This window comes from Microcebus murinus, chromosome 6 (genome assembly GCF_040939455.1).
Source record: "Microcebus murinus isolate Inina chromosome 6, M.murinus_Inina_mat1.0, whole genome shotgun sequence".
NCBI classification, from domain to species: domain Eukaryota; kingdom Metazoa; phylum Chordata; class Mammalia; order Primates; family Cheirogaleidae; genus Microcebus; species Microcebus murinus.
The window spans coordinates 9,243,939-9,269,319 of record NC_134109.1 but is presented as its reverse complement, the minus strand read 5'-3'; the positions used below and the strand labels follow the sequence as shown (position 1 = coordinate 9,269,319).

The window sequence follows — 25,381 nt, the reverse complement described above, 5'->3', positions numbered from 1 at the left end:
TGGAAACTGTCATTTTATCTATATATTAAGGTTACCTTGTTAGCTTCTTGCTGCAAATGACTGCCACTTTTCTTTTCCAGAACATCTCTCGGGAAGACCTCCTCCTGCGCCTGCTGGAGTGTGACGTCGTCGTTTATAACATCACCGAGAACGCACATCAAGTGGAGGAGGCCATGTGGGCCATCTCTGGTCAGTGGGGTGCACGCTTTTATCTCCAGGGACTATATTTTTGTGCAGCTTACTTTGCTTAAGAGTCATTTAAAGAACACTAGGCAAATTAGGGCTGTGGAAGAACTGGTCTGAGACTTACCTGAACTATGAAACCCATGCTAATGCATGTGCTTGTGGATAGGTATTCTTGAAGAAGAGAATAGTTTTAATCATTAAAAAGAAACATTTGGCCGGGCGCGGTGGCTCACGCCTGTAATCCTAGCACTCTGGGAGGCCGAGGCCGGCGGATTGCTGAAGGTCAGGAGTTCGAAACCAGCCTGAGCAAGAGCAAGACCCCCGTCTCTACCATAAATAGAAAGAAATTAATTGGCCAACTAATATATATAGAGAGAAAAAAATTAGCCGGGCATGGTGGCGCATGCCTGTAGCCCCAGCTACTCGGGAGGCTGAGGCAGGAGGATTGCTTGAGCCCAGGAGTTTGAGGTTGCTGTGAGCTAGGCTGACGCCACGGCACTCACTCTAGCCTGTGCAACAAAGCGAGACTCCGTCTCAAAAAAAAAAAAAAAGAAAGAAACATTTACTTTCAATTATTCAACCTTGATTCATTCCACAGGCACTGCTTAAGGAGGTAGGGTTAAATGTACCGGCGAGATGCAAAGACAAATAAGGAAAGGATTATGCGCTCAAGGCACTTGTAGTCACACAGGAGACCTGAGCCTCACAGGAGAAATGCCACAGCAACACGAGGGGCAGCATCACCAAGTTCATGAAAGAGTGATGTTCTCTGACGGCGAAGGTCAGGGAAGACTTGCAGAGAATGCCTGCATTTTGAAAATGCTTTCAAAAATGGGATGAACTCTAAGGACCTCAGGTCTAAGAGAACAGGGTGGTAGTTAGCAATTTGGTGCTTTGGTGATTTATTTCCTCCGTAAGTCTGGAGCAAAGAGGAAAGCAAATCAGCTTATTTGAATAATCATTTCAAGCCAGAACAGGCAAAAAGAGACACACAGCACAGTACATCTCAGTGCGTTCCATATTTTTGTTTTAGGTGGATCAGACCAGAGGTTGGCAAACTTTTTCTCTGAAGGGCTGGATAATAAATATTCTTTGCTTTACAGGGGAAAAAACAGCCATAAGCAACATATAAATGAGTAGGCTGGGTTCCAATAAAACCTTATTTACAAAAACAGGCAGTACTTTACCAACCTTTAAATTAGAGCAGCAGCAAAGCTATATTTTGGCTTAAACTCAAAGAAATGGAATGGAGCCTCAGGAATGACTGTACCATATTCAGGGAAACTATGACAGAAACACGGATGTGTCTGTGGATGTGTGGATTCCTCAGGAAGTTAGAATGTTTGATTTCTCATTTATAACTTTGCGCCTAAATTCCATTCAGTAAGAAACAAATCAAAAAAATATGAACGCTGTCATCTTTTGGAACAGAACTTCTTTAAAGTCTACTTTCTGCATGTTGTCCCTTTGCAAATATTTACAGATAATCTATAATTGCACCACCTACAATAATAATCAGAGTTAATGATTACTGAGCACTGTTTCATGCCAAGCTTTGAAAATTGATTTTTCTTATAACGTATACTTGCCTGGATAAAGCCTGGACATGTTTTGAACATTTAAAAAGCACAATAGGGCTTAGAATAAAGAGGAACAATTTCCTGCATTTCCTTTCCACCCTGTCCCTAGTTCCCCAAAGCAACCTCATTTAATATATAAAAGTACCTATGTGGACTGGGCACAGTGGCTCACACCTGTAAATCCCAGTGCTTTGGGAGGCTGAGGTAGGAGGATCACTTGAAGTTAGGAGTTCAAGACCAGCCTGGGCAACATGGCAAGACCTTGTCTCTACAAAACAATTTTAGAAATTGGCCAGGTGCAGGAGCATGCTCCTGTAATCCCAGCTACTCAGGAGGCTGAGGCAGAAGGATCATTGGAGCCCAGGAGTTGAAGGCTGCAGTGAGCTATGGTCTAGCCACCGCATGCCAGCATGGGCAACAGAGTGAGACACTATCTCTAAAGAAAGAAAAAAAAAACAATGCCTCCATGAATACCTCTTGGAAAGAGCAACAATTCCCTGTATTTCCTTTCTACTCTATCCCTACTTCCCAAAAGCAACCTTATTAATACATAAAGATGCCTACATGGGTGCCCTTGATTGTGAATTTCAGACATCCACCCCTGACTTCCTGCTGTACCGGCTGTGCGTCAGCCCTGTCTTGGGGCCACCCCCTTGCTCCCTCAAGGGAACTTGATCAGTCCCCAAACTATGACACTGCATTTCCTTTCATGAGCTTTAAAATGTAGAGAGTGTCTCACTGCTTCCTTCTTCATTCTAACAGAGAGCTTTAAATAATTAAGGAAATTTTCCTTCTCTATTTGGAGGGAAGGTTTTAACTGAATCGCACTGTTTTCTGAGATATGGAGTATTTGTGTCTGCAAGGAAGTATAGGCAGGGACCCTTCTCTGCCATCAGAGTCACCCGGGGGCACCGGGTTGGGAGGGCTAGGAAGAATAGGGGGAGGGGCCAAGCGCAGTGGCTGATGCCTGTAATCCTAGCACTCTGGAAGACTGAAGTAGGAGGATCGCTCAATGTCAGGAGTTCGAAACCAGCCTGAGCAAGAGCGAGACCCTGTCTCTACTAAAAATGGAAAGAAATTAATTGGCCAACTAAAAATATATAGAAAAAATTAGCTGGGCATGGTGGCGCATGCCTGTAGTCCCAGCTGCTCGGGAGGCTGAGGCAGGAGGATTGTTTGAGCCCAGGAGTTTGAGGTTGCTGTGAGCTAGGCTGATGCCACAGCACTCTAGCCCGGGCAACAGAATGAGACTGTGTCTCAAAAAAAGAAAAAAAAAAAAGAATGAGGGTAGGGACTTTGTCATTTTACCTGACGCACATTCTTAGATCTTGTTTCTCTTACGATGGATATATATTACATTTTAATCATATTTTATTTAATTATTTTAAAATATTATAGAATTCTCTTAACTTGCCTTTCACAGATACAGTGAAAGGAAGGCAAGATGACACCAGCAAAACGAATAATTATTAGAAATGAGAGAAAATATTTGCATATATGGATAAAAGGTGTGTTCAAACTAGAATAAGCAGATCGTTTTAGACCCATTATAAATGTCATGAATAAGAAAGGCTAACCCAATTAGAGGACCTCAAAGTGTGTCAAGTATTCACAAAATAGGCCAAACTGAAGCGCAGCACAAGAGAGAAGTTGAAAGAGCAAAATTAAATTGAAGAGACAATTTCTGTTATTAGAATAAAAATAGAAACTAAAATTGACATTTGAAGCTGAGATTAATATGTGAACATAGTGTTCTTAGGCTTAATTCAATAATTCTTTCTCATCTTAGGGGAGAAATCCATATATTTATTAGATCCAGGATATCAGCATTTCATATTTTTGCTTATTATTTAGGGAATCACCTCAAGAGCCTAAAAAAAAATACCATGACAACTGTATCACTTAGACCCTCTGACAATTCTTTTTTTTTTTTTTTTTGAGACAGAGTCTTGCTTTGTTGCCCAGGCTAGAGTGAGTGCCGTGGCGTCAGCCTAGCTCACAGCAACCTCAAACTCCTGGGCTCAAGCAATCCTCCTGCCTCAGCCTCCCGAGTAGCTGGGACTACAGGCATGCGCCACCATGCCCGGCTAATTCTTTCTATATATTTTTTTAGTTGGCCAATTAATTTCTTTGTATTTATAGTAGAGATGGGGTCTCGCTCTTGTTCAAGCTGGTTTTGAACTCCTGACCTCGAGCAATCCACCAGCCTCAGCCTCCCAGAGTGCTAGGATTACAGACGTGAGCCACCGCGCCAGGCCTGACAATTCAAATTAGACTTCACTTTATATCTTAGATTTTGTTTTTTCTGGAAAATTATCCATCATGAAGGATATTTTCATGGAATGACTTGCTGAATGCATACGAGGAGAATCTCCGTCGCCCTCCTACAAAGCAGAAAACCCTTTGAAAATCAAATGCTCACCTTCCTGCCCACCACAATGGCTTCCTTCCGCAATGGCTTTACCTGAACAGGCTGCCTTATTCGAACTCCCAGGAGGGCCTCACCTTCAGATTCGGGGCTCCTGTTGTCCCCATTCCCAGCCAGCTCCCCTCCCTGTGCAGCTGGCCGGATGGCATGGCCGGGGGTGCACAGGCCTGGCAGCCAGGCAGCCTGGACTGGACTTTTTCCCCCCATCACTGCCCTCTTTGGCTCTGGGAAAACGGTGCCTCAGTTCTCCCATCTGTAAAACAGTGAGAATAGTAGTGCCTCTCTCATAGCTGTGAAAATACAACGAAGCCCACGTGTTGTTCTAATTCGTGAAAACCATGATTATTACTATCACCTGCCCTCCAATAAAGGGAAAGCACACAGCTACAGGCCAGGAAGCAGGAAGGGGCCACCCTCACGAGCTGAGCTCAGAAGGGATGGGGCGACTGGGGGGAGAATTGGAAGAACAGTGGTGGGGAAAGGAGAAGCACCGTGGGTAGCACCTTTGTGGTATTAAGTTGCTTCTTGAAGAAGGGGTGACTTCAAGCCCCACTGGTAACTAACAAGACACGAGATTTCAAAAGCAAGTTGTGCAAGGATGCAGATAACTGCTCTGCTCTTGGCCCCACAGCACTGAATGAAGAAGTCGTCCATTTTGACAAGCGAAAGCTGTTTATCTTACTATCCACGGTGATGACTTGGGCGCGATCCAAACCCCTGGACCCTGTAAGTAGAGCTTTCCTTTACGTAAACAAACAGTTCGCATTTAATATTCCGATACCTTGTAATCTGTATGCAGAGGGAACTTCCTACAGTGAGTTGGGTATTCTTACACTCCTGAGCCCTATCCCATTAAGAGTTTATGGACTCTAAGCACATTCAATTCTAAGGAATTCCATTGTTTTTTTATGTCACTAAGACAGAAAAAAAAAATGCTGCCTATTAAACTATAGCAATGCTTACTTATCCGGTTTATTTTAAACATATTGAAAGAGCTCTCTTTTGACATATTTAGACCTATATTTTTGTCACTTACACTCTTGTGCATACATAAAAAGGAAAAGATAAGCAAAATGTAGTGGTTATAGTATTCCCAAAACTACTTCATATTCAGTCTGTCTCTGAATCACACCTACATCCTTTCTTTTTTCACACAATAACTCAGTGCAAAACCTGAGTAGTGTCATTTATTTATACTTTCCTATAAAGCATGTGGTTATTGTGTTGCAAGAAAATACTGAGGGTAGCCATTCTTCCAGTGTTGCTTATTCTCTTTGCTAATATCAGACTGACATTTGCCACTCTGTTCCTGTGCCTTGGTGCTGATTCATGCCTTTTCCCTTCAGTGCTGAATCACAGCATACTCTTTTAGAAGATATTTTTAAAAGGCAATTAATCAACAAGAGTAGTACCTAGCTGAATTAGAATTGATAACAACGTGAACAGTGTGTTCAAGGTTACCGGGGCACCAGCAATGACATTGTCAGTGCTTCCTGGCTGACTATGGTAATAATAAGCCATTGATTACAAGACACAGTCTAATTTCAGAGATGTTCAATGTGACAAAAAAAACATGCATATTAGGATCAATGGAATCTACTATTTATGACAAGGAAATATTTAGGGACTTATCACGCTTGTTATACCAAATGCCATCTATTTGTTTGTCTTTCCCCGGTGGACTGAGAGATCCGTTAGGGTGGGACCGCAGGTTTCACACCCTGTTTTTGTGAAGTGTCACGCAAAATGGGGAATTGATGGACTCACATAGTTGGTGAGTCCGTAGAGGACTTCAGGCGCAGCTGGACCTAGCCCTTGAACAGTGTCCTCGGAGCTCACCTGCTCTCTCTCTCTCTCGCAGCTTCTTTTCTCCCCTCAGTAGGCTCCATTCTCCAGTAAGCTCGCTCCTCCTTCCGGCTCTCAGGGGCTGCCCAGCATACAGCCCCAGAGCTTCAGTTCTCTTTTCCCCTCTCAGCTCACGTCCTGTCCTAGGAACGGAACGTGCTGTTTGCCAGATCTCAGTCAGGAGCCTAACCCCAAAGCAATCACTATGGCCAGGGGAAAGGGGTGCCCTGATTAGCCAGACCTGGGACCATTAACCCACTTCTGGAGCCAGGGATGATCTGCCCCATACGGTGAATGGACTGAGAATGGAGAAAGGATGGTTCCCCCCAAAAAATATGGGGAGAAGGCTCCTATGTTAGTTGTGTGTCCTTTCCACATGCTCCCATGCTCTCACTGTAGTTGCCATTTGCATTTCCTTGATGGCTAGTGATGATTTTTAAAGTCAGATTTATTAAGGCATAATGTATATATGGTAAAGTTAACCCCTTTTTACTACACAGTTCTGCACAGTTCTGAATTTTGACAAATGCATATGGTTGTGCAACCACAATTAGGATATAGAATATTTCCACCACTCCCTAATATTCTCTGCATCACACCACACAAAAAGTCATTTCCAGATGAATTACATAACTAAAATTAAAAAGCAAAACTTTAATTTTTAAATAAAAATTATAGAATTTATAGGGAAGGATTTCTCAAAGAAGACCAACTACTGCTAAATATTTTTAGAAATGGATGAAATCCGGCTTAAATTAAATTGATGAAGTAATCCATGATACTGTGTTTGAGATTTGCTTCTAAATAATCCAAAGGAATGAGGAAGTAGGTGGGGGTATAGACATAACAAGATTGGCTACACAAGACAAACAAGTCTGTCCCCAACAAGTCTAACTGAAGAGGGTATGGCAGAGGAAGACCTTGACATCCATTTGAAGTCAGAGTGAGCTGGGTAGGACTTTTGGCTACAAGTAACACAATCCAGTTTTATTAATCATAAAGAGGAAATTGCTGTAAAGATATAAACAGTAGTTTGCAAAATTCACAGAGGTGCATCAGGATTGAGAGCTATAAATCAATAAATCCTTCCCACTTTCCTGTCTGCTCTTCTCTGCTTCTGTCTTACCATCCTCATAGGAAGTCTTAAGAACAAGGAAACCAGTTCTAAGTAGGGGTCATAAACTTAATGAGTTGGAAAAAAATCATTGTAAAATTATGACCTTGTAGAAGATATATCTTCAGGCTCTGTCACTATGAAAAATGGCCCAACAGCAGCCCTCTGGGCATCCCTGATCCACAAATGTTAGTCTCCGACAGTATGTCTTGGGTCCGTAAAAGTCTGGATAGGCCTGGAACATATTATGTTTTTGTTTGTTTGTTTGTTTGTTTTTAGCAACAGGGTCTCACTCCACTGCAGGGTGGAGGGTGTCACCTGGGCTGGAGTGCAGTGGCACAATCATGGCTCACTGAAACCTCAAACTCCTGGGCTCAAGCAATCCTCCTGCCTCAGCCTCCCAAGTAGCTGGGACTGCAGGTGTGCACCACCATGCCCAGCTACTTTTTCTAATTTTAGTAGAGATGGGATCTTGTTCTTGCTCAGGATGGTCTCAGTCTCCTGAGCTCAACCAGTCCTCCTGCCTCGGCCTCCCAGAGTGCTAAGATTATAGGAGTATGCCACCACACCTGGCTGATTTAAAAAAAAAAAATTTTTTTTTGAGACAGATTCTCACTCTGTTGCCCTGGCTAGAGTGCCGTGGCGTCAACCTAGCTCACAGCAACCTCAAACTCCTGGACTCAAGCAATCCTTTTGCCTCAGCCTCTCAAGTAGCTGGGACTACAGGCATGTGCCACCATGCCCGGCTAATTTTTTCTATATATTTTTAGTTGGCCAGCTAATTTCTTTCCATTTTTAGTAGAGACGGGGTATCATTCTTGCTCAGACTGGTTTCGAACTCCTGACCTTGAGAGTGATCCTCCCACCTGGGCATCCCATAGTTAAAAATTTTTTTTGTAGAAACAGGATCTCACTGTGTTGCCCAGGCTGGTCTCAAACTCCTGACCTGAAACAATCCTCTAGCCTTGGCCTCCCGAAGTCCTGGGATTACAGGCATGAGCTACTGCCCCTGCCTGGAACATACTGTTGATGCTAAAAAGCCAAGATATTTTCAGAGATGGCATGGACAGTGCTGAAAAGACACAAAGGGTTTCCCACTAGCCAAGTTGGGAGAAGCTGAGCATCACACAAACAATTCTGTGCCCCGGAGATTTTCCATCCGCCCCTACGGATCTCCCCACCCTGCTCTAACCTTGTAGTCTGGCTCAGCAAGCAACCTTGTCCTCTGCTCCCCATTGGGTTTGCCCAGTGGGAGCACTGGCAAGAGGATGGGGAATCAAGAAGCATGAGGTCAGGGTTTTCATTCCTCCAACGACCTTCTGCCGCTGGTGGGCTGAGTTCCTCAACCCAAGCCACTTCTGTCGGGGACTGTCTCTACCTCTAGGTTCTAATCATAGCCTGTTCCCTCAATGCTCTCAGACCTCCGAGCGGTACAGAGCACCCTATTGCTGGCTCCAGGCCATGTGGTTTCCCTACACCCTGCTCACATTTGTGTAAATAATCCTTTATTAAATTTTCCTCAAATTACCCACTTTGGGTATGCTATTTCTTTTTTTTTTTTTTTTTTTTTTTTTTTTTTTTGAGACAGAGTCTCACTCTGTTGCCCAGGCTAGAGTGAGTGCCGTGGTGTCAGCCTAGCTCACAGCAACCTCACACTCCTGGGCTCAAGCGATCCTCCTGCCTCAGCCTCCCGAGTAGCTGGGACTACAGGCATGCGCCACCATGCCCGGCTAATTTTTTCTATATATATTAGTTGGCCAATTAATTTCTTTCTATTTATAGTAGAGACGGGGTCTCGCTCTTGCTCAGGCTGGTTTCAAACTCCTGACCTCGAGCAATCCACCTGCCTCGGCTTCCCAGAGTGCTAGGATTACAGGCGTGAGCCACCGCGCCCGGCCCACTATTTCTTTCTTTGCTCGGATATATCATGGTTATATATGGTTATGTGAAGTCAGCTGAGTTTGTGAAAAGCCATGACTCCATAGTGCAACTCAAAAGAGAAAAGTGAATGCTTGATTGTTGTAGATGCTGCTGGCTTCCTGGCGAACAGCGCCCCCTCTCCTCCTTGCCTGCAGAGCCTTGATTAGTTCAGGTATCCACACTGCCCGTGAGATCCAGGGAAGGAAGCCTCTGTCTGCAGCTCCCCGGGGAAAATCTTAATGGATCCAAAAACCAGCCATGATGTCCCATTATTCTTGCCAATGATTGGCTGAGGGGTGGGCACACAACCCAACTCTGGGAGGTGAGAATGTAGCAGACCCCCCAAAATGTGGAGTGGCTTAAACGTGATGGAAGTTTATTTCTTGCTCGAGTAAAATGCAGAACAGGTGTTCCTGATGAGCGAGTCAGTCTCCTCCCAACTGTGCTTTGAGACCAGGCTCCTTCCACTATTGGCTCAACCACCTTCAAGAGCCATTGTGCACCCCAGCATCAAGCCTGAGACGGGGGGAGAAACACAATCACACATCGGAAGTGTTATGAACCAAACCTAGAAGAGGTGCTCATCACCTCTGCAAATTCCTTCGACTGAAACCCAGACCCGTCAGTCCCGTGGCCACACTGACTGCAAGGGGGCCCGGCGTGTGTGGCCCAGCCATGTGCCAGGAGACAAGCTTGGTCCAGCCTCTGGCACGGAGGAAAGCTGGCCAGGACACTTCCAGAAAGAGTTCATCCCTGAGACTTCAAGTCCCTCTGGGGACATTGTGACATCTGTATGTGAAGCTTGGAGCTGCTGCCTGTTTTGCTACAGTCCTGCGGGGGAAAACCACACCCAGAGGGAGGCAGAGCCCAGGAGGCAGCGGAAGAGCACAACCAGGCCAGCCCCCTGTGCCTGGAGCCACCTGCTGAGGACCTCACTATGGGAGATGATGAATCCTCCGGTGTTTAGGTCGTGTTGAGTTTGATTTTCTTTTTTTTTTTTTTTTTTTTTTTGAGACAGAGTCTCACTTGTTGCCCAGGCTAGAGTGAGTGCCGTGGCGTCAGCCTAGCTCACAGCAACCTCAAACTCCTGGGCTCAAGCGATCCTCCTGCCTCAGCCTCCCGAGTAGCTGGGACTACAGGCATGCGCCACCATGCCCGGCTAATTTTTTTTTCTATATATATTAGTTGGCCAATTAATTTCTTTCTATTTATAGTAGAGACGAGGTCTCGCTCTTGCTCAGGCTGGTTTCGAACTCCTGACCTTGAGCAATCCGCCCGTCTCGGCCTCCCAGAGAGCTAGGATTACAGGCATGAGCCACCGCGCCCGGCCTGAGTTTGATTTTCTGATAGGAGTAGCCAAAAGCACCCAGACAGATACAAAACTGAATGAGAATCAGCTTTGACACAAAAGAAAGATCAATATAATAGGACATTTTCATTTGTATTGATTTCAATAAGTAGGAAAATCTTAATACACATGGGTCTTTTTTTCCCCCTTAGTATCCATCTATTTTTAAAGCATTGCTATGTACTTGTTTCTGAATGTGTGAGTAAAGAGGGGTCACCAGGTGACCCTGATTCAGCCAAACAGTCCAGAGCAAGAAGGACTGACAGGCTGTGGTTGTCACGCGTAACAACCAGGAAGAGTCAGATCTTCCCTTTGATTCTTCAACAAATTTTAATTTGATTGTTTCAGATGCATCCCTCCCTGGGGCTGCATGGCAGGGTGAGCCATGGAGAAAGTGAGTGAATAAGCACAGCTCCGTGGACTGGCAAGAAATATTTTTCATCCCTGCTTCCCAGGGTCAACAGATATTTCATCTTATCTGGTGAAACCAGCTTCTAAAGCAACTTACACATGGAATGTTCTTCACATATGATTGATCGGAAGGGCCAGTGTGGAAAAGAGAAAAGAAAAACACAATATAATTTTTTTTTTTTTTTTGAGACCGAGTCTCCCTTTGTTGCCCAGGCTAGAGTGAGTGCCGTGGCGTCAGCCTAGCTCACAGCAACCTCAAACTCCTGGGCTCAAGCGATCCTCCTGCCTCAGCCTCCCGAGTAGCTGGGACTACAGGCATGCACCACCATGCCCAGTTAATTTTTTCTATATATTTTTAGTTGGCCAATTACTTTCTTTCTATTCATAGTGGAAACGGGGTCTCGCTCTTGCTCAGGCTGGTTTCGAACTCCTGACCTCGAGCAATCCGCCTCCCTCGGCCTCCCAGACTGCTAGGATTACAGGCGTGAGCCACCACGCCCAGCCACACAATATAAATTAAAAAAATAAAACTACATACATTGCAAGAACTATTAAGAAATGGTTTATTTAATACCTTTATGGAATCGCAGTGACAACTTGCCGCCGTCTTTGCAAAATAAAAGTCTCTCCGTTTAAACTTTTAATTTTGTTAGGTTAAATTTAAATTATAAAAATTGGCTTGCTAAAGTATTTTTAAGAAAAGTAACATACTGTTAAGATAAGCAGTAGTTTTAAGCTTTATTTGAGCTTAAAGCAGCACCTCTTTGGGCTTAGCAGTTTTACATAGCTCTAACTCACCCAGTTGGCACTTTTTCTCTCTTATAGGATGACAATGAGGTTCCATTCACTGAAGAGGATTATCGAAGAAGAAAGCCTCATCCTAATTTTATGGATCACATAAATGCAGAAAAAATGGTTCTCAAATTTGGAAAAAATGTAAGTCCAGAGTAACAGAGTATATAGGGTAGGAAAAGTTCTTTCTGAGACAATTTGCAATGGCTTTTTTCTCCTCAATTCCGGTCAAAGCATGTAATAGTTTTCCTCTTTTTTGAGGGTTGTCTGCATAGCCAGGACTGCTCCCAGATTCGCCGTACATTATCTCAGCTCTTTAAGCATCATGCTTACACCCACCCACAGATGGCTGAGCTTCAGGTTCACCCCAGGATGTCCTGGCCCAGTTCTTGACTGGCCCAGTTCTTGTCCAGCCCAGCGGGTTGAAAGCCCTTATCAGTGCCCAGCTGAGTACCCTGATCAGTACTCGAGCTCTCGTCTGCCAAGGTCCCAAAAGTCACTTGGCCCAGAAGAGGCAAAAACTCAGAACTGGAATGGGGGAGGAGGAGACCATGTTTACCCTGTTCCCAGAATCCCAGAATTTGTTTCTCAAAATAAGTCTGAAAAGAGCATATTAACCTTATCCTACAAATAAGAAGACAGAGGTTATTTGCTCAAGGTGACATTAACTAGGACCCCCCAAGCACTATCCTGAGCACTTCTCAGCCTTGTCTGATCTGGCCCTTTCAACAATTCAAACTGAGATCCGTCAGCCACCAAAGCCTGGGGGTTTTCTTTTTTTTTTTTTCAGACAGAGTCTCGCTTTGTTGCCCAGGCTAGAGTGAGTGGCATGGTGTCAGCCTAGCTCACAGCAACCTCAAACTCCTGGGCTCAAGCAATCCTGCTGCCTCAGTTTCCCGAGTAGCTGGGACTACAGGCATGCGCCACCATGCCCGGCTAATTTTTTCTATATATATTAGTTGGCCAATTAACTTCTTTCTATTAATTGTAGAGACGGGGTCTCACTCTTGCTTCAGGCTGGTTTCTAACTCCTGACCTCGGTCAATCCTCCTGCCTGCCTCAGGCTCCCAGAGTGCTAGGATTACAGGCATGAGCCACCCCACCGGCTGCCTGGGGGTTTTCTTAAATTTTCTTCCTGACTCCAAAACCCCATCATTGAATCTAGGTTTTATCTTGACACAACCTTGGCCACTGATTATTAAGACATACCTTATAGCTGAGAAGTTCATATAAACAAAAACAATAGCTTACTAGCCTTCTGTTGCAGCAAAATTTATCATTTTGACCTATGTCTACTGTAAAAACGATTTCATGTCTCTTGTCTTTTGTCAGAAGAGATGATGGGAATGCCCTGGTAATGAGTAAGTGGTAACAGCCGAGAAATTATCGAGGGCTTGCTTACTGTACGCCCAGATCATGCTAAATGTGTTTTACTTATGGTGTCTCGTGTGATCCTCGAGTATCTCATTTGTAATCTTCAGAATTCTATGAAGTAGATACTACTATGATCATCCCCATTTAACTTATATAGAACTTACATAGGACCCCCAAACTTCTAAAGATTCCATTCCATCTTTCCTGTTAGTGGGGGTGGGGGTGGGGGGAAATGGGACCAGTGATATGTAATAGTAGTGCTAACGTGACATCTAGTGGTCACAGAGAATATTACAATAGGAACTCAGAATAGCCCAAGTTCTTCCGCCCTGCTATAAAAAACATTTTCTTGTGTACTACAAACACTGCGAGTATAAAATATTTGAAGAAAACAACCGAAAATTAGGAATTCTATCCCACTCTCTACTCATTAACTTATGACTTTAGCCAAGTCATTAAACTCTTGGGGTTAACATAAATAAATTTTAAAAAGGGACTAGATTAGATGGTCTAAATTTCTTTCAGTTCCAAACTCTATGTTATTTTATTAAAATTCATAAGTTCTTGATTGTTTATGTCTAATTGACTGATTGTAAATGTATGATCACACACAAAAAACTAATTTAGGTGAATGATAGTCTAAAAGGGGAAGATATTATCATCTTAATATCTTTTTATTAAAAAAATATTATACTTGCCAGGTGTGGTGGCTCACACCTGTAATCTTAGCTCTTTGGGAGGCTGAGGCAGGAGGATTGCTTGAGCTCAGGAGTTTGAGACCAGCCTGAGCAAGAGTGAGACCCCCATCTCTACTACAAATAGAAAGAAATTAGCCAAACAACTAAAAATAGAAAAAATTAGCCGAGCATGGTGGCACATGCCTGTAGTCCCAGCTATTCGGGAGGCTGAGGCAAGAGGATTGCTTGAGCCCAGGAGTTTGAGGTTGCTGTGAGCTAGGCTGACGCCACGGCACTCTAGCCCAGGCAACAGAGTGAGACTCTGTCTCAAAAAAAAAAAATTATATATATATATATATATAAATATATATATATATAATACTTGTCTTTTAAATGATAAAATCAAAATTTTGAGGCCAGGCATGGTGACTCACAACTGTAATCCCAGCACTTTGGGAAGCTGAGTGGAGGGGAGGATCACTCAAGGCCAGGAGTTCAAGAACAGCCTGGGCAACATAATGAGACCCTGTGTCTACCAAAAAAAATAAATAAATAAAAATTTTACTGTAAAAATCTATTCTTTTCTCCCCAGTTTTCTTAATCACTCTTTTCTGTACAATAAGATAAAGTTGATCAGGCCAATTTGGCCATCCATCCCATGGATCCTTTTTGATCAGCCATCCTAATGTTTCATCTGGTAGATATAACCTTGGAAATAGTCATTTAACTTATTTAACAAATATATAATGAGATCCTATGATGTGTCAGACACTGGTCAAGAGCTGGCCTCCCAGCTGCAAACAAAGCACATGCTGTCTCTGTGCGCCCAGGGCTGGTTGTCAAGCCTTTATCTACTGTTATGATATCTGTAGCCAGCACGTTTATATTTATATACACAAAAAGGTGGATTTATTTAGTATTTTGAGGCAAAGAGGAATCCCTAATAATTATACAAGTTGCCAAATAGTTCTGAATTGCCTAATACCACACTTGGCTCCCATCTTGAAATGTTACACTGATTATTTAGAATATTTTTTAAAATTGTATTTTAAAATACAATTACTTTTAAATCTCATGTATGGCTGAAAAATGAAAAAATAAAAATACAAAACACAATTATTTTGACTATAATTAGTATTTGGGGTATTGGTTTTGTTTTGTTTTGTTTTTGAGACAGAGTCTCACTTCATTGCCTGGGATAGAGTGCTGTGGTGTCAGCCTAGCTCACAGCAACCTCAAACTCCTGGGCTCAAGCGATCCTCCTGCCTCAGCCTCCTGAGTAGCTAGGACTACAGGGATGTGCCACCATGCCAGGCTAATTTTTTCTATATATGTTTTTAGTTGGCCAATTAATTTCTTTCTATTTATAGTAGAGATGGGGTGTCACTTTTGCTCAGGCTGGTTTCAAACTTCTGACCTTGAGCAATAGTCTCGCCCTGGCCTCCCAGAATGCTAGGATTACAGGCGTGAGCCACTGAGCCTGGCCTGCTGTTATTTTTTTTTTTTAATTAGTACTTTGAATAAACCAGAATTATCAATCTGTTTTTGCAAATGCCACTTAAATAAAATCATTAAGTGGTCATTGAGCACTGTGTATGATTCCTGGGGGAAAAATCTACAAAGTTCCAGTGGCAATTTATGAAATTTGTTGTAGTAGATAATTATCCCACTGGCTTTTGATGTTTATATTTTCTGATCATTATAATTTTTTAAAAAATGGTTCTAAATTTGCTTTAATAATGTCATATGTAGGATTCTTGCATGTATATTCTAGTTTGCAAGTGATATTGGCCTATAATGTCCCTGCTTCATACTGTCTTTTTCTGGTTCTAGTATCCTGGTTTTACTATCCTCATAAAATTAATTGGGAACAATATTTTCTATTCTCTGCAATTTGTGTTGAAGTAAGCTTATCCTTCGAACAGTAGACTTTGCTTGCAAAACTGTCTTGGACGGTGGGAATGCAGTTAACAATGGCTTTTGGGCAAGCAATGAGCCCTTTAGGCTAAATTTTCAAATTAATTGGCATTAAGCTGTCCATAAGTTTCTCTTACAGTTTCTTAAATCTCTACCGTATTTGTAGTGATGTCCCCTTTTTCAGGCCTAATATTTGAAAAGTGGGATCTCTGCTTCCCCTTTCCTCTGTTTTCCAGAAGGAAGGGCCTAATACTCTCCCTAAATACTCCCTTCTTCTTGCCCCGCCCCTTACCCCGCCTCAGGAACCCAGGTGAGTCACCTGATTGGTGGGTTTGGGGAAGGCGTGGCCGTGTTAGTTTGGCCCCTCCTCCTTCCCCTCCCTCTGGGATCCCACTGACCACAGCTGTCATGCACTGTGGCTTCCTCATGCCCTAAATTTCACAGAGGTGGACCCCAGGTGCAGCAGTCCCTAGTTTTCCTGTGACTGGCTGGCCAAGTTCTTATCTGACCTGTGTTCTGGATTAGGAAACCCATCATCACTGCTCACCCAAGGCATGTCCTCCAGCGTAACCCCTGTCGGTGATAGAGATGGTATGTTGAACTTTATCTGCCTTTTTTCCCCTCTCTCAGTTAAGAACTACTGCGAGAAAACGGGCGCCTTATTAAATCCCCTCCAGCTTCAACACTGGTTTACTTGGGCCTTGTCCTTTTCTTTCTTGATCAATCTTAACCAATTTTTCTATTTTATTGTTGTCAAAGAAGCAGCCTGTGCTTGCTTGTGTGAATTCCCGCTATATCTTTGTTTTCCAATTCATTAATTTCTCTATCTTTATTATCTTTATTACCTCTTCTAATTTAGGTTTTTGCTCTTTTTCTTTACTAGCTTCTTGAGTTAGATGCTAAGTTTATTAATATTTGGTATTTATTTCTCGTATAAGCATGTAGGGCCATACATCTGCCACCAGTTATAGTTTTAGTTTCATCCCACAATATATTTTTTTGAAAATATGCCAACTTTTTTATTTGTGTGAATTTAAGGTGTTCCCTGAAACAGTGGGATGAAATAAAAAAAAATTAAAATAATAAAAAAATTTAGGGGGTATGCATGCAGTGTTGTTACATGCATATATTGTATAGTAGTAAAGTCTGGGCTTTTAGTGTAACCATCACTTGAATAATGTACATTGTTACAAATTAAATATTAATAATTTCTCTACGGGGCGCGGTGGCTCACGCCTGTAATCCTAGCTCTCTGGGAGGCCGAGGCGGGCGGATTGCTCAAGGTCAGGAGTTCAAAACCAGCCTGAGCAAGAGTGAGACCCCGTCTCTACTATAAATAGAAAGAAATTAATTGGCCAACTGATATATATATAAAAAATTAGCCGGGCATGGTGGCGCATGCCTGTAGTCCCAGCTACTCGGGAGGCTGAGGCAGAAGGATTGCTCGAGCCCAGGAGTTTGAGGTTGCTATGAGCTAGGCTGACGCCACGGCACTCACTCTAGCCTGGACAACAAAGCGAGACTCTGTCTCAAAAAAATAAATAAATAAATAATTTCTCATCTCTCACATTCCCCTCAACCCTCCCAACCCTTCTGAGTCTCCAATGTTTATTGTCCACAGTCTATGTCCATGTTACACATTGTTTACCTCCCACTTACAGGAGACACCATGACGTGTTTGACTTTCTGTTTCTGAGTTATTTGACTTAAGATAATGGCCTCCAGTTCCATCCTTGTTGCTGCAAAAGACATGATTTAATTTTTTTGTGTCTGAATAGTATTTCATTGTATGTATCATCCCACAAATTTTGAAGTGCCCTGGACAATATTTTTATTAGCATTAATTTCTAAAAATTTTCCAAAGTCTATTAGAATTTTTTTTGGCTTGTGAGTTATTTAGAAGTGTTTTAAAGTTTCCAAATATACGGGCCAGGCATGGTGGCTCACATCTATAATCCTAGAGATCTGGGAGGCTGAGGTGGGCAGGCGGATTGCTCAAGGTCAGGAGTTCAAAACCAGCCTGAGCAAGAGCGAGACCCTCCCTCTACTAAAAATAGAAAGAAATTAATTGGCCAACTAATATATATATATACAAAAAATTAGCCGGGCATGGTGGCGTATGCCTGTAGTCCCAGCTACTCGGGAGGCTGAGGCAGAAGGATTGCTTGAGCCCAGGAATGTGAGGTTGCTATGAGCTAGGCTGACACCATGGCACTCACTCTAGCCTGGGCAACAGAGTGAGACTCTGTCTCAAAAAAAAAATTTCCAAATATATGGAGGAGTCATCATCTTTTTGTTGTTGATTTCTAATTTAATTGCTTTATGATCAGAAAATGTGGTCTGTGTGATGTTGATTCTATAGAATTTGGTATGTTAAAGAAAAAAAATATTGATGACACTTGTTAAAGATGGTAAGGCAGACTTTATTTATGGTGGGAGGAGGCATGGCATCAAGTACAGGGACTGCTGCAAAGGAGTCTTGCAGTGGGGGAGAGAGATTGGACTCCACTTGACTCCAACAAGGACAAGAGGGAGCAGGGTGGAGGGTCAGTGGATGGAAAATTACTGAGAGGAAAAACATCAAGGAAGGGGGGTTCCTGGCTACACTGATTTCATAGGACCACTGCTGAAGGCAGGTCAGGGTGAGAAGACATCCGGGGTGGCCAAGTACCCAGGGTAGGAGATTTTCCCAAAACTGATTGAGCAGAATTCTTGCTCAAGCTGGATTCTGCACAGACCAGCAGAGAAGCCCAAGGACCAGCCTACTAGAGCAGAGAGCTCCGAGGAGCCTGAGTCTCTCAAAGGAGAGAGTATTTGTCAGGTGAGATGCTTTGCTACATGGTACATGACCAGTTGTTTTTTGAGGTTTTTTAAAAAAATATGTAATATATGGACTTTAAAAACCTGTATATTTCAAACTCTTGGTGTAGAGTCTGTATATGTCTACTTGGTTCAAGTTACTTGATGGTGTTTTGCAAACCTTACTCATTTGGGGTCTTCTTAATCATATCAGTTACTGAGAGGTGTAAACAGTACCAAAAATCTCCCACTGTTAAGTGAATTTATCCATTTCTCCTTTAAATTACGTTAAATTTTTGGCCTACCCATTTTGAGGCACGCTCTTGTAACCATTCCACAGTATTAGACATTGCAGGGATGAAATTTAAGAAGTATTCTTTTTCTCCATAACTGCCACTAAGACAATAATATCACTAGCCACGTCCGCAGCTTTTCAGATCGTTCTCAGGTATCAGTGGAGTCTTTTCAATTCTTAAAAAAGCTCAGACCAGTTGAACATTAAAGCGTCCATCTGTCATTTAATTTTAAACTTCTCCCCTCCCAGCTGTGCCTGACTCTGCTCAGACAAATGCAGCAGGAAGGGCGGCCATGGCATAGCCAGTTCTTTCTCCTCCTTGCCTGCCGTGCTCAACTGCCGGCCTGTTCCTTTTTGTGATTATCTCATCCTTTTCCTTGCTTTGCATTTTGTTAATTTTTCAACATTTTAAACAAATCCTTTATAATCTCTGCTAATTTATTTTCTGAAGGCAATTCTAGTCCAGTTTTACTTATGGTGGATTATTCCCACATATTTTGTAATTTTGGTTTGTGAGTTCATCCTTAGCAGGTTTTTTTAATTACAAAAAAAATTATTTCTTTTAATAAACATAATTATATTTTCTTGTGATGTATACAACTCCAATTTAAAAATATCTTGCCAGGCGCGATGGCTCATGCCTGTAATCCTAGCACTCTGGGAAACCGAGGTGGGCGGATTGCTCAAAGTCAGGAGTTCGAAACCAGCCTGAGCAAGAGCAAGACCCCGTCTCCGCTATAAATAGAAAGAAATTAATTGGCCACCTAATATACATAGAAAAAATTAGCCGGGCATGGTGGTGCATGCCTGTAGTCCCAGCAACTCGGGAGGCTGAGGCAGGAGGATCGCTTGAGCCCAGGAGTTTGAGGTTGCTGTGAGCTAGGCTGACACCATGGCACTCACTCTAGCCTGGGCAACAAAGCAAGACTCTGTCTCAAAATAAATAAATAAATAAATAAAAATATCTTGTAATCTTACATGGATTTTTTTTTTTTTTTTGAGACAGTGTCTGACTCTATGGCCCAGGCTGGAGGGCAGTGGCATGATCATAGCTCACTATAACCTCAACTCCCGGGCTTAAGCCTCCTGAATAGCTGAGACTACAGGCACACACACCCATGCCTGGCTAATTTTTAAATTTTTTGTAGAGACAGTGATCTCACCATGCTGCCCGGGCTGGTCTTAAACTCCTGGCCTCAAGTGAACCTCCTGCTTAGGCCTCCCAAAGTGCTGGCATTACAGGTGTGAGCCACAGTGTCCGCATGGATTTTAAATATAGAATGTCTTTGAATTGTTAGCATCCATCTCTTTATAGCCATCATCTCTCCTAAAACAAAAAAAACAAAAACAAAACAAGGCCGGGCGTGGTGGCTCACGCCTGTAATCCTAGCACTTTGGGAGGCCGAGGCGGGCAGATTGCTCAAGGTCAGGAGTTCAAAACCAGCCTGAGCGAGACCCCGTCTCTACCAAAAATAGAAATAAATTAATTGACCAACTAAAAATATATATACAAAAATTTAGCCGGGCATGGTGGTACATGCCTGTAATCCCAGCTACTCGGGAGGCTGAGGCAGTAGGATCGCTGAGCCCCGGAGATTGAGGTTGCTGTGAGCTAGGCTGACGCCATGGCACTCACTCTAGCCTGGGCAACAAAGTGAGACTCTGTCTCAAAAAAAAAAAAAAAAAAAAAAAAACAAGAAAAAATCAAATGAGTTCTTAGGAAAAAAGTGGGCTAGTGCAAAATCTGTCTTTTGAAAGTACTACTACAGAAGTCTGGAGTATTCTGATAAAGGGGGGCCCGTCAGGATTCATGGAGGTCAGTGTGAAATGGGAATTTACGCTGGAAATGCACTTTGGGGACTGGCACAACAGACACCAACGTCCATCTGTTTCCACGAAATAGCCGCCCTTGCCCTAGCCCGTGCCCCTTTGCTGGGGTTTTACAGGGCAGGCAAGGTCCCTCCAGGGGGCTTTTCTTTTTTTTTAAATTATTTATTTATTTACTTTTTAATTATTTTTTAGAAACACGGGCCATAGTGTCCCTGCAGATCTCCAGGGGGCTTTGTATTTGCCTCTGTAACTTGCCCCAGGTTTCTCCCTGCCCAGAACAGATTGTTATGTTGAATTCTTGGCTCTGGAACCCCTGGATGGAGTAGGTTTTCTTTTCTCCTTCCAGAGCCGTGGCTGAGTTTGGGAGGTCTCCTTGTTTCCGTCTTCCACAGGGGGGCCTTTTTCTCTAGTTCACCCTTTCATTGTAGACAATCCCTTCTTTACTGTGGTCCAAGACCCCTTCTTTATGCTGGTTCAAACTCCCAACCTGGCTAGGTCAAAAGCTTTTCCTCCCCTGTTTATATGGACTTTAAACCGCACTCTCATGGAGACCAGCAACCTCCAGGGCGGCCGGGCTATATCAGCTTTCTCACCACCCTTGTTTTCAGTTTTCTCTTTATTTTTGACCCGTGGGGATATCGCTTATTTTCTTGAGAATTCTGCCATACATCAAAGGAAGTTAGTGACATTTTATTTAGTAGCATTTGTAAGTATTAATGGTAGGAGAAATTTTAGATTTTTTTTTTCTTTTTCTTTTTTTTTTGTTTAATTTATTTTTTTCATTCTCTCTTTTTTTTTTTTTAATCTTTTTTTGGTTTTTGTGCCTCTGAAGAAATTTTAGATTTTTTAATCCACCATATTGTCTGAAGCAGAAGAGGAAGACTCTTCATTTTCCTGAGTATCAGTGTTATTAGTTATCTTTAGTCACTGGAAGCTTTAGAAAGTAACTCAGTTTTCTTATATCTTTAGATAAATATAATATTCATGATCTCAGTCGTTTGCCAGGCTTAGTTATCAAAAGCCAAAACTTATGAGACTTTACAACTTAGTTGTTCGTGTAGAATAATTTCTGAAGCCCTTACAGTTTTCTCGCTGCCTGGGTTCTACAAGACCCAGCTCATGGAAGATGTCCGTGTCTGTGGATTGTGAATCATGACACATTGGAATTGTAACTTTAGGTTTTATTTATACACTGTCTATAATCAGTGAGTTTTATACTTTTGAGGTTTTCTTCTCTAGCAAGTACAGTATAGCCATTGAAAGGTCTAGGACAGATATTTTTAACCTTAATTAGAGTAAAATATTCAATATGTGTGTCTCCAATTTTGCATTCTTTGATGACTTTACCACACAAAAGAAGAATAAGTTTCTTCCCGGTAACTTGGTGTTCATGGCTCAATAAGATCCCCAGTAGCGGAATATGGTTTCACCAAAATCCACACAAGCCAAGGAGGCCAAGCCAACCTTGCCCTCCTTCTTGAACCTAGTCTAGGGCCAACCTTGGCCTCCTTCTTGAACCTGGTCTAGGCTGATGTCAACCTGTTATTCTTTATTTATTTATTTATTTATTTTGAGACAGAGTCTTGCTTTGTTGCCCAGGATAGAGTGAGTGCCATGGCGTCAGCCTAGCTCACAGCAACCTCAAACTCCTGGGCTCAAGCAATCCTGCTGCCTCAGCCTCCCAAGTAGCTGGGACTACAGGCATGTGCCACCATGCCCCGCTCATTTGTTCTATATATATTAGTTGGCCAATTAATTTCTTTGTATTTATAGTAGAGATGGGGTCTTGCTCAGGCTGGTTTTGAACTCCTGACCTCGAGCAATCTGCCCACCTTGGTCTCCCAGAGTGCTAGGATTACAGGCGTGAGCCCCCAGCCTGGCCAACATGTTATTCTTAATCACCCAGGTAAATCACAGGAAGTTAACTGCTCAGGTATTTGCTTGGGGCATAGTTCTTTATGCTGTCTCACTCTTAAGTCTTCTATTCCACTTATTTGAAGAATCCCTGGTCCCTCAGGGTGGGAACATTCAGTCGACATCCTTCAAGCTCTTGGTACAAGCAAAACAATTGTATGTACCCATTTAAGTAAAATGGGAAGTGTCTGAACCTTAATTTTAGCCAGTTTAGTTCCCAGTGCATTTGTCTAAACTTCATTCTCAAGCCAGAGTGATCCATAAGGGACATGATTCAGAGCATCCTAAAACAAAGCCACTTAAACAATGAACAATTTTCAACTGGAACCAATTTCTTCCTGAACTATGTTGTTGGGGAAGGGGGGTGAAGACAGAGCATTTCTTTTTTTTTTTTTTTTTTTTTACTTTGGGGCAATGGAAAGTATAGACAGAGCATTTCTTAACTTTATCGCCCACCCGCTCACCCACATTTAAAATCTTTGGCCTCCGATTTATTTCTCTTGTTTTCTAGCCCACTTCCCCACCTCCCAATTTCTTAGCCACACTCTCCCTTCCCCCTCCTACACCTCAGAAGTTGCCTGATTTCTTCTGGGAAAGCCACTCGTGCCCATCTGGTTGGGGCTTGGGAGCATCTGCGGGATTACCTTAAACTCATAGGCTTTGAAAATCCTTCTGGGAATCTTCTGTTGTCACTTTACCTAGTACAGTTCAGGAAAGCCGAAGAACTGGGTCACCTGGCTCTTGCCTAGCTTATCCACTGGTCAAGATGTAGAGGAATGTGGATCAATTGCAATGACATAATTTCTCCTGGGAACCTCATTCAGTGACCCTAGTTCTCCCACACTGGCATTTCCTGTCTGTACTTGGGCTCCATCCTCAAGTCATCATTCCCTCTTTCATTCTACCAACATCTAACCTTCCAAAATCTAATAATGGTGTGAGGGAGGTGTCTTTATTAATCATCCCAGCGTTGGCACCAACTGCAGTGTTTGACTCTGGTGATGGACTGACAAGAAGAGACCAGTCTCTCTCTCTCAATCTCTCTCTCTCTCTCAATCTCTCTCTCTCTGTCTCTCTCTCTCTCTCTGTCCCTCTCTGACACACACACACACACACACACACACACACACACACACACACACACTCACAAATCCCTCTCTCTCGGGTAAGATTAAATTCCCAACTAACCAAAGATGTAAAATTCCGATCTGAATTAGGGCAGCCCACAGTAGTGTGTGAGTCAAATGCTTCGTGGAACTTAAACCTTCTTATTCTTGGACCTTACATCAGTAATCCACGAAAATTTGCACCAACCATTATACAAGGCTGTCTGGGTTTTTTACTTAGGTATCATCCAGACCACATGGTTCCTAGATAATGAGTAGGGGGAGCATTAGAGGAAAAAGAATCAGTGCCCAGGTATCCCGGACTATTATCTCTGCCTTAACCTTTTCAACATGTCAGAGAGCTCATTTCCCCATCGCATATCTGCTAGTACCATAATGACCTTAAAAAAAAAAATGGGGCCGGGCGCGGTGGCTCACGCCTGTAATCCTAGCACTCTGGGAGGCCGAGGCGGGCGGATTGCTCAAGGTCAGGAGTTCAAAACCAGCCTGAGCGAGACACCGTCTCTACCATAAAAATAGAAAGAAATTAATTGGCCAACTAATATATATAATATAAAAATCAGCCGGGCATGGTGGCGCATGCCTGTAGTCCCAGCTACTCGGGAGGCTGAGGCAGGAGGATCGCTTGAGCCCAGGAGTTTGAGGTTGCTGTGAGCTAGGCTGACGCCACGGCACTCACTCTAGCCTAGGCAAGAAAGCGAGACTCTGTCTCAAAAAAAAAAAAAAAAAAAAAAAAAAATGGTTAAATATTAAAGCAAATTCTTTTAGTGCCTAAACTACTTCTCCAGGGTGAAGTGGGCACTCCATGTGGATTAAAATCCTTGTGTTAAGGCCCATTACCAAACTCCCTAGTTTTATATATGTCTACCTCCCCTACTAGATAATTAAAGAACCTCGGGGGGATGACAGCATTTCAGATAGGAGTCTCCATCCTCCTCATTTGCTGGCAAATTAATAAACTCCTCTTTCCTTCTCCTCAAACCACTTGTCCTCGTTCTTCTGATATAGTGTCGAGAATAAGTGCTGAACTTTCAGTACGAGATTTGGCGTCCCTGGGTGGGCCTATCAGCTGCCCAGTAGAATGGCCCCCTGCAACTGCTAGAAGAGGCAGGGAGCAGCTCCCGGTCAAGCCTAGGCAGGAGCATCACCTTTTTGGGTAAGAAAGAGAAGGATTCGCCCAGCAGCTGCTGGGCCCGTTTAGCTCCTGGGAAGTCCTGTCTCTTTCTCCCCAACTGGACACAGCTCTGACCAACCTCAACTTCCTTGAGGGGAAGGAAACAGATTTGGGAAGTATCTGGACACCATGGCCATTTGTTTGTTTGGTAAGTCCCCCAGGATGCACCCCAAGACCCTGATTTTATCCATTTGGGAGGTTTTCACACCTTCCTGTTGGCTATGTAGGCTTGTTTAGAGGCACACCATTTGGGGGCGTGAAATGAGGTTGAGTGGACTAGGGGAACCTGGTTTGAATTTGGAGCTCATCTGTGGTTCCCTGGGAACGGGGGGGGGGGGCTAGACCACCATTTGGAGAGGGTTTTGAACCTTCCAGCCCTGTGGCAGGGCAGGTGTTTGGAGCCCCATAGTAGGGCATTTTGGGGTGGTGTCTGTCCCCTTCGGATTCCCATTTGTTTGATAGGCCTGGCATTTTGTGTCGGGGATTCTCTATGTTGTCTGTGTTTGTTTTTAAAGTTTTGTTGTAGCATGAGAAAGTTCCATCTAAAATTTCCATTTCCTTGGAGCCAGGCGTGGTGGCTCACGCCTGTAATCCTAGCTCTCTGGGAGGCTGAGGCAGGAGGATCACTCAAGGCCAGGAGTTCAAGACCA

General features: G+C 43.2%; 1 protein-coding gene across 1 annotated transcript in view; it reads left to right on the top strand.

The window, feature by feature from the left end:
* The window catches only part of AK7 (adenylate kinase 7), a 78,248-nt gene that overhangs the window by 13,402 nt on the left and 39,465 nt on the right, over positions 1 to 25,381 (top strand). The window contains exons 3-5 of the mRNA XM_076003740.1: positions 81 to 189; positions 4,826 to 4,920; positions 11,658 to 11,768. Of these exons, the coding sequence (XP_075859855.1) occupies positions 81 to 189; positions 4,826 to 4,920; positions 11,658 to 11,768 (315 nt within the window). The remainder of the gene's footprint in view (positions 1 to 80; positions 190 to 4,825; positions 4,921 to 11,657; positions 11,769 to 25,381) is intronic.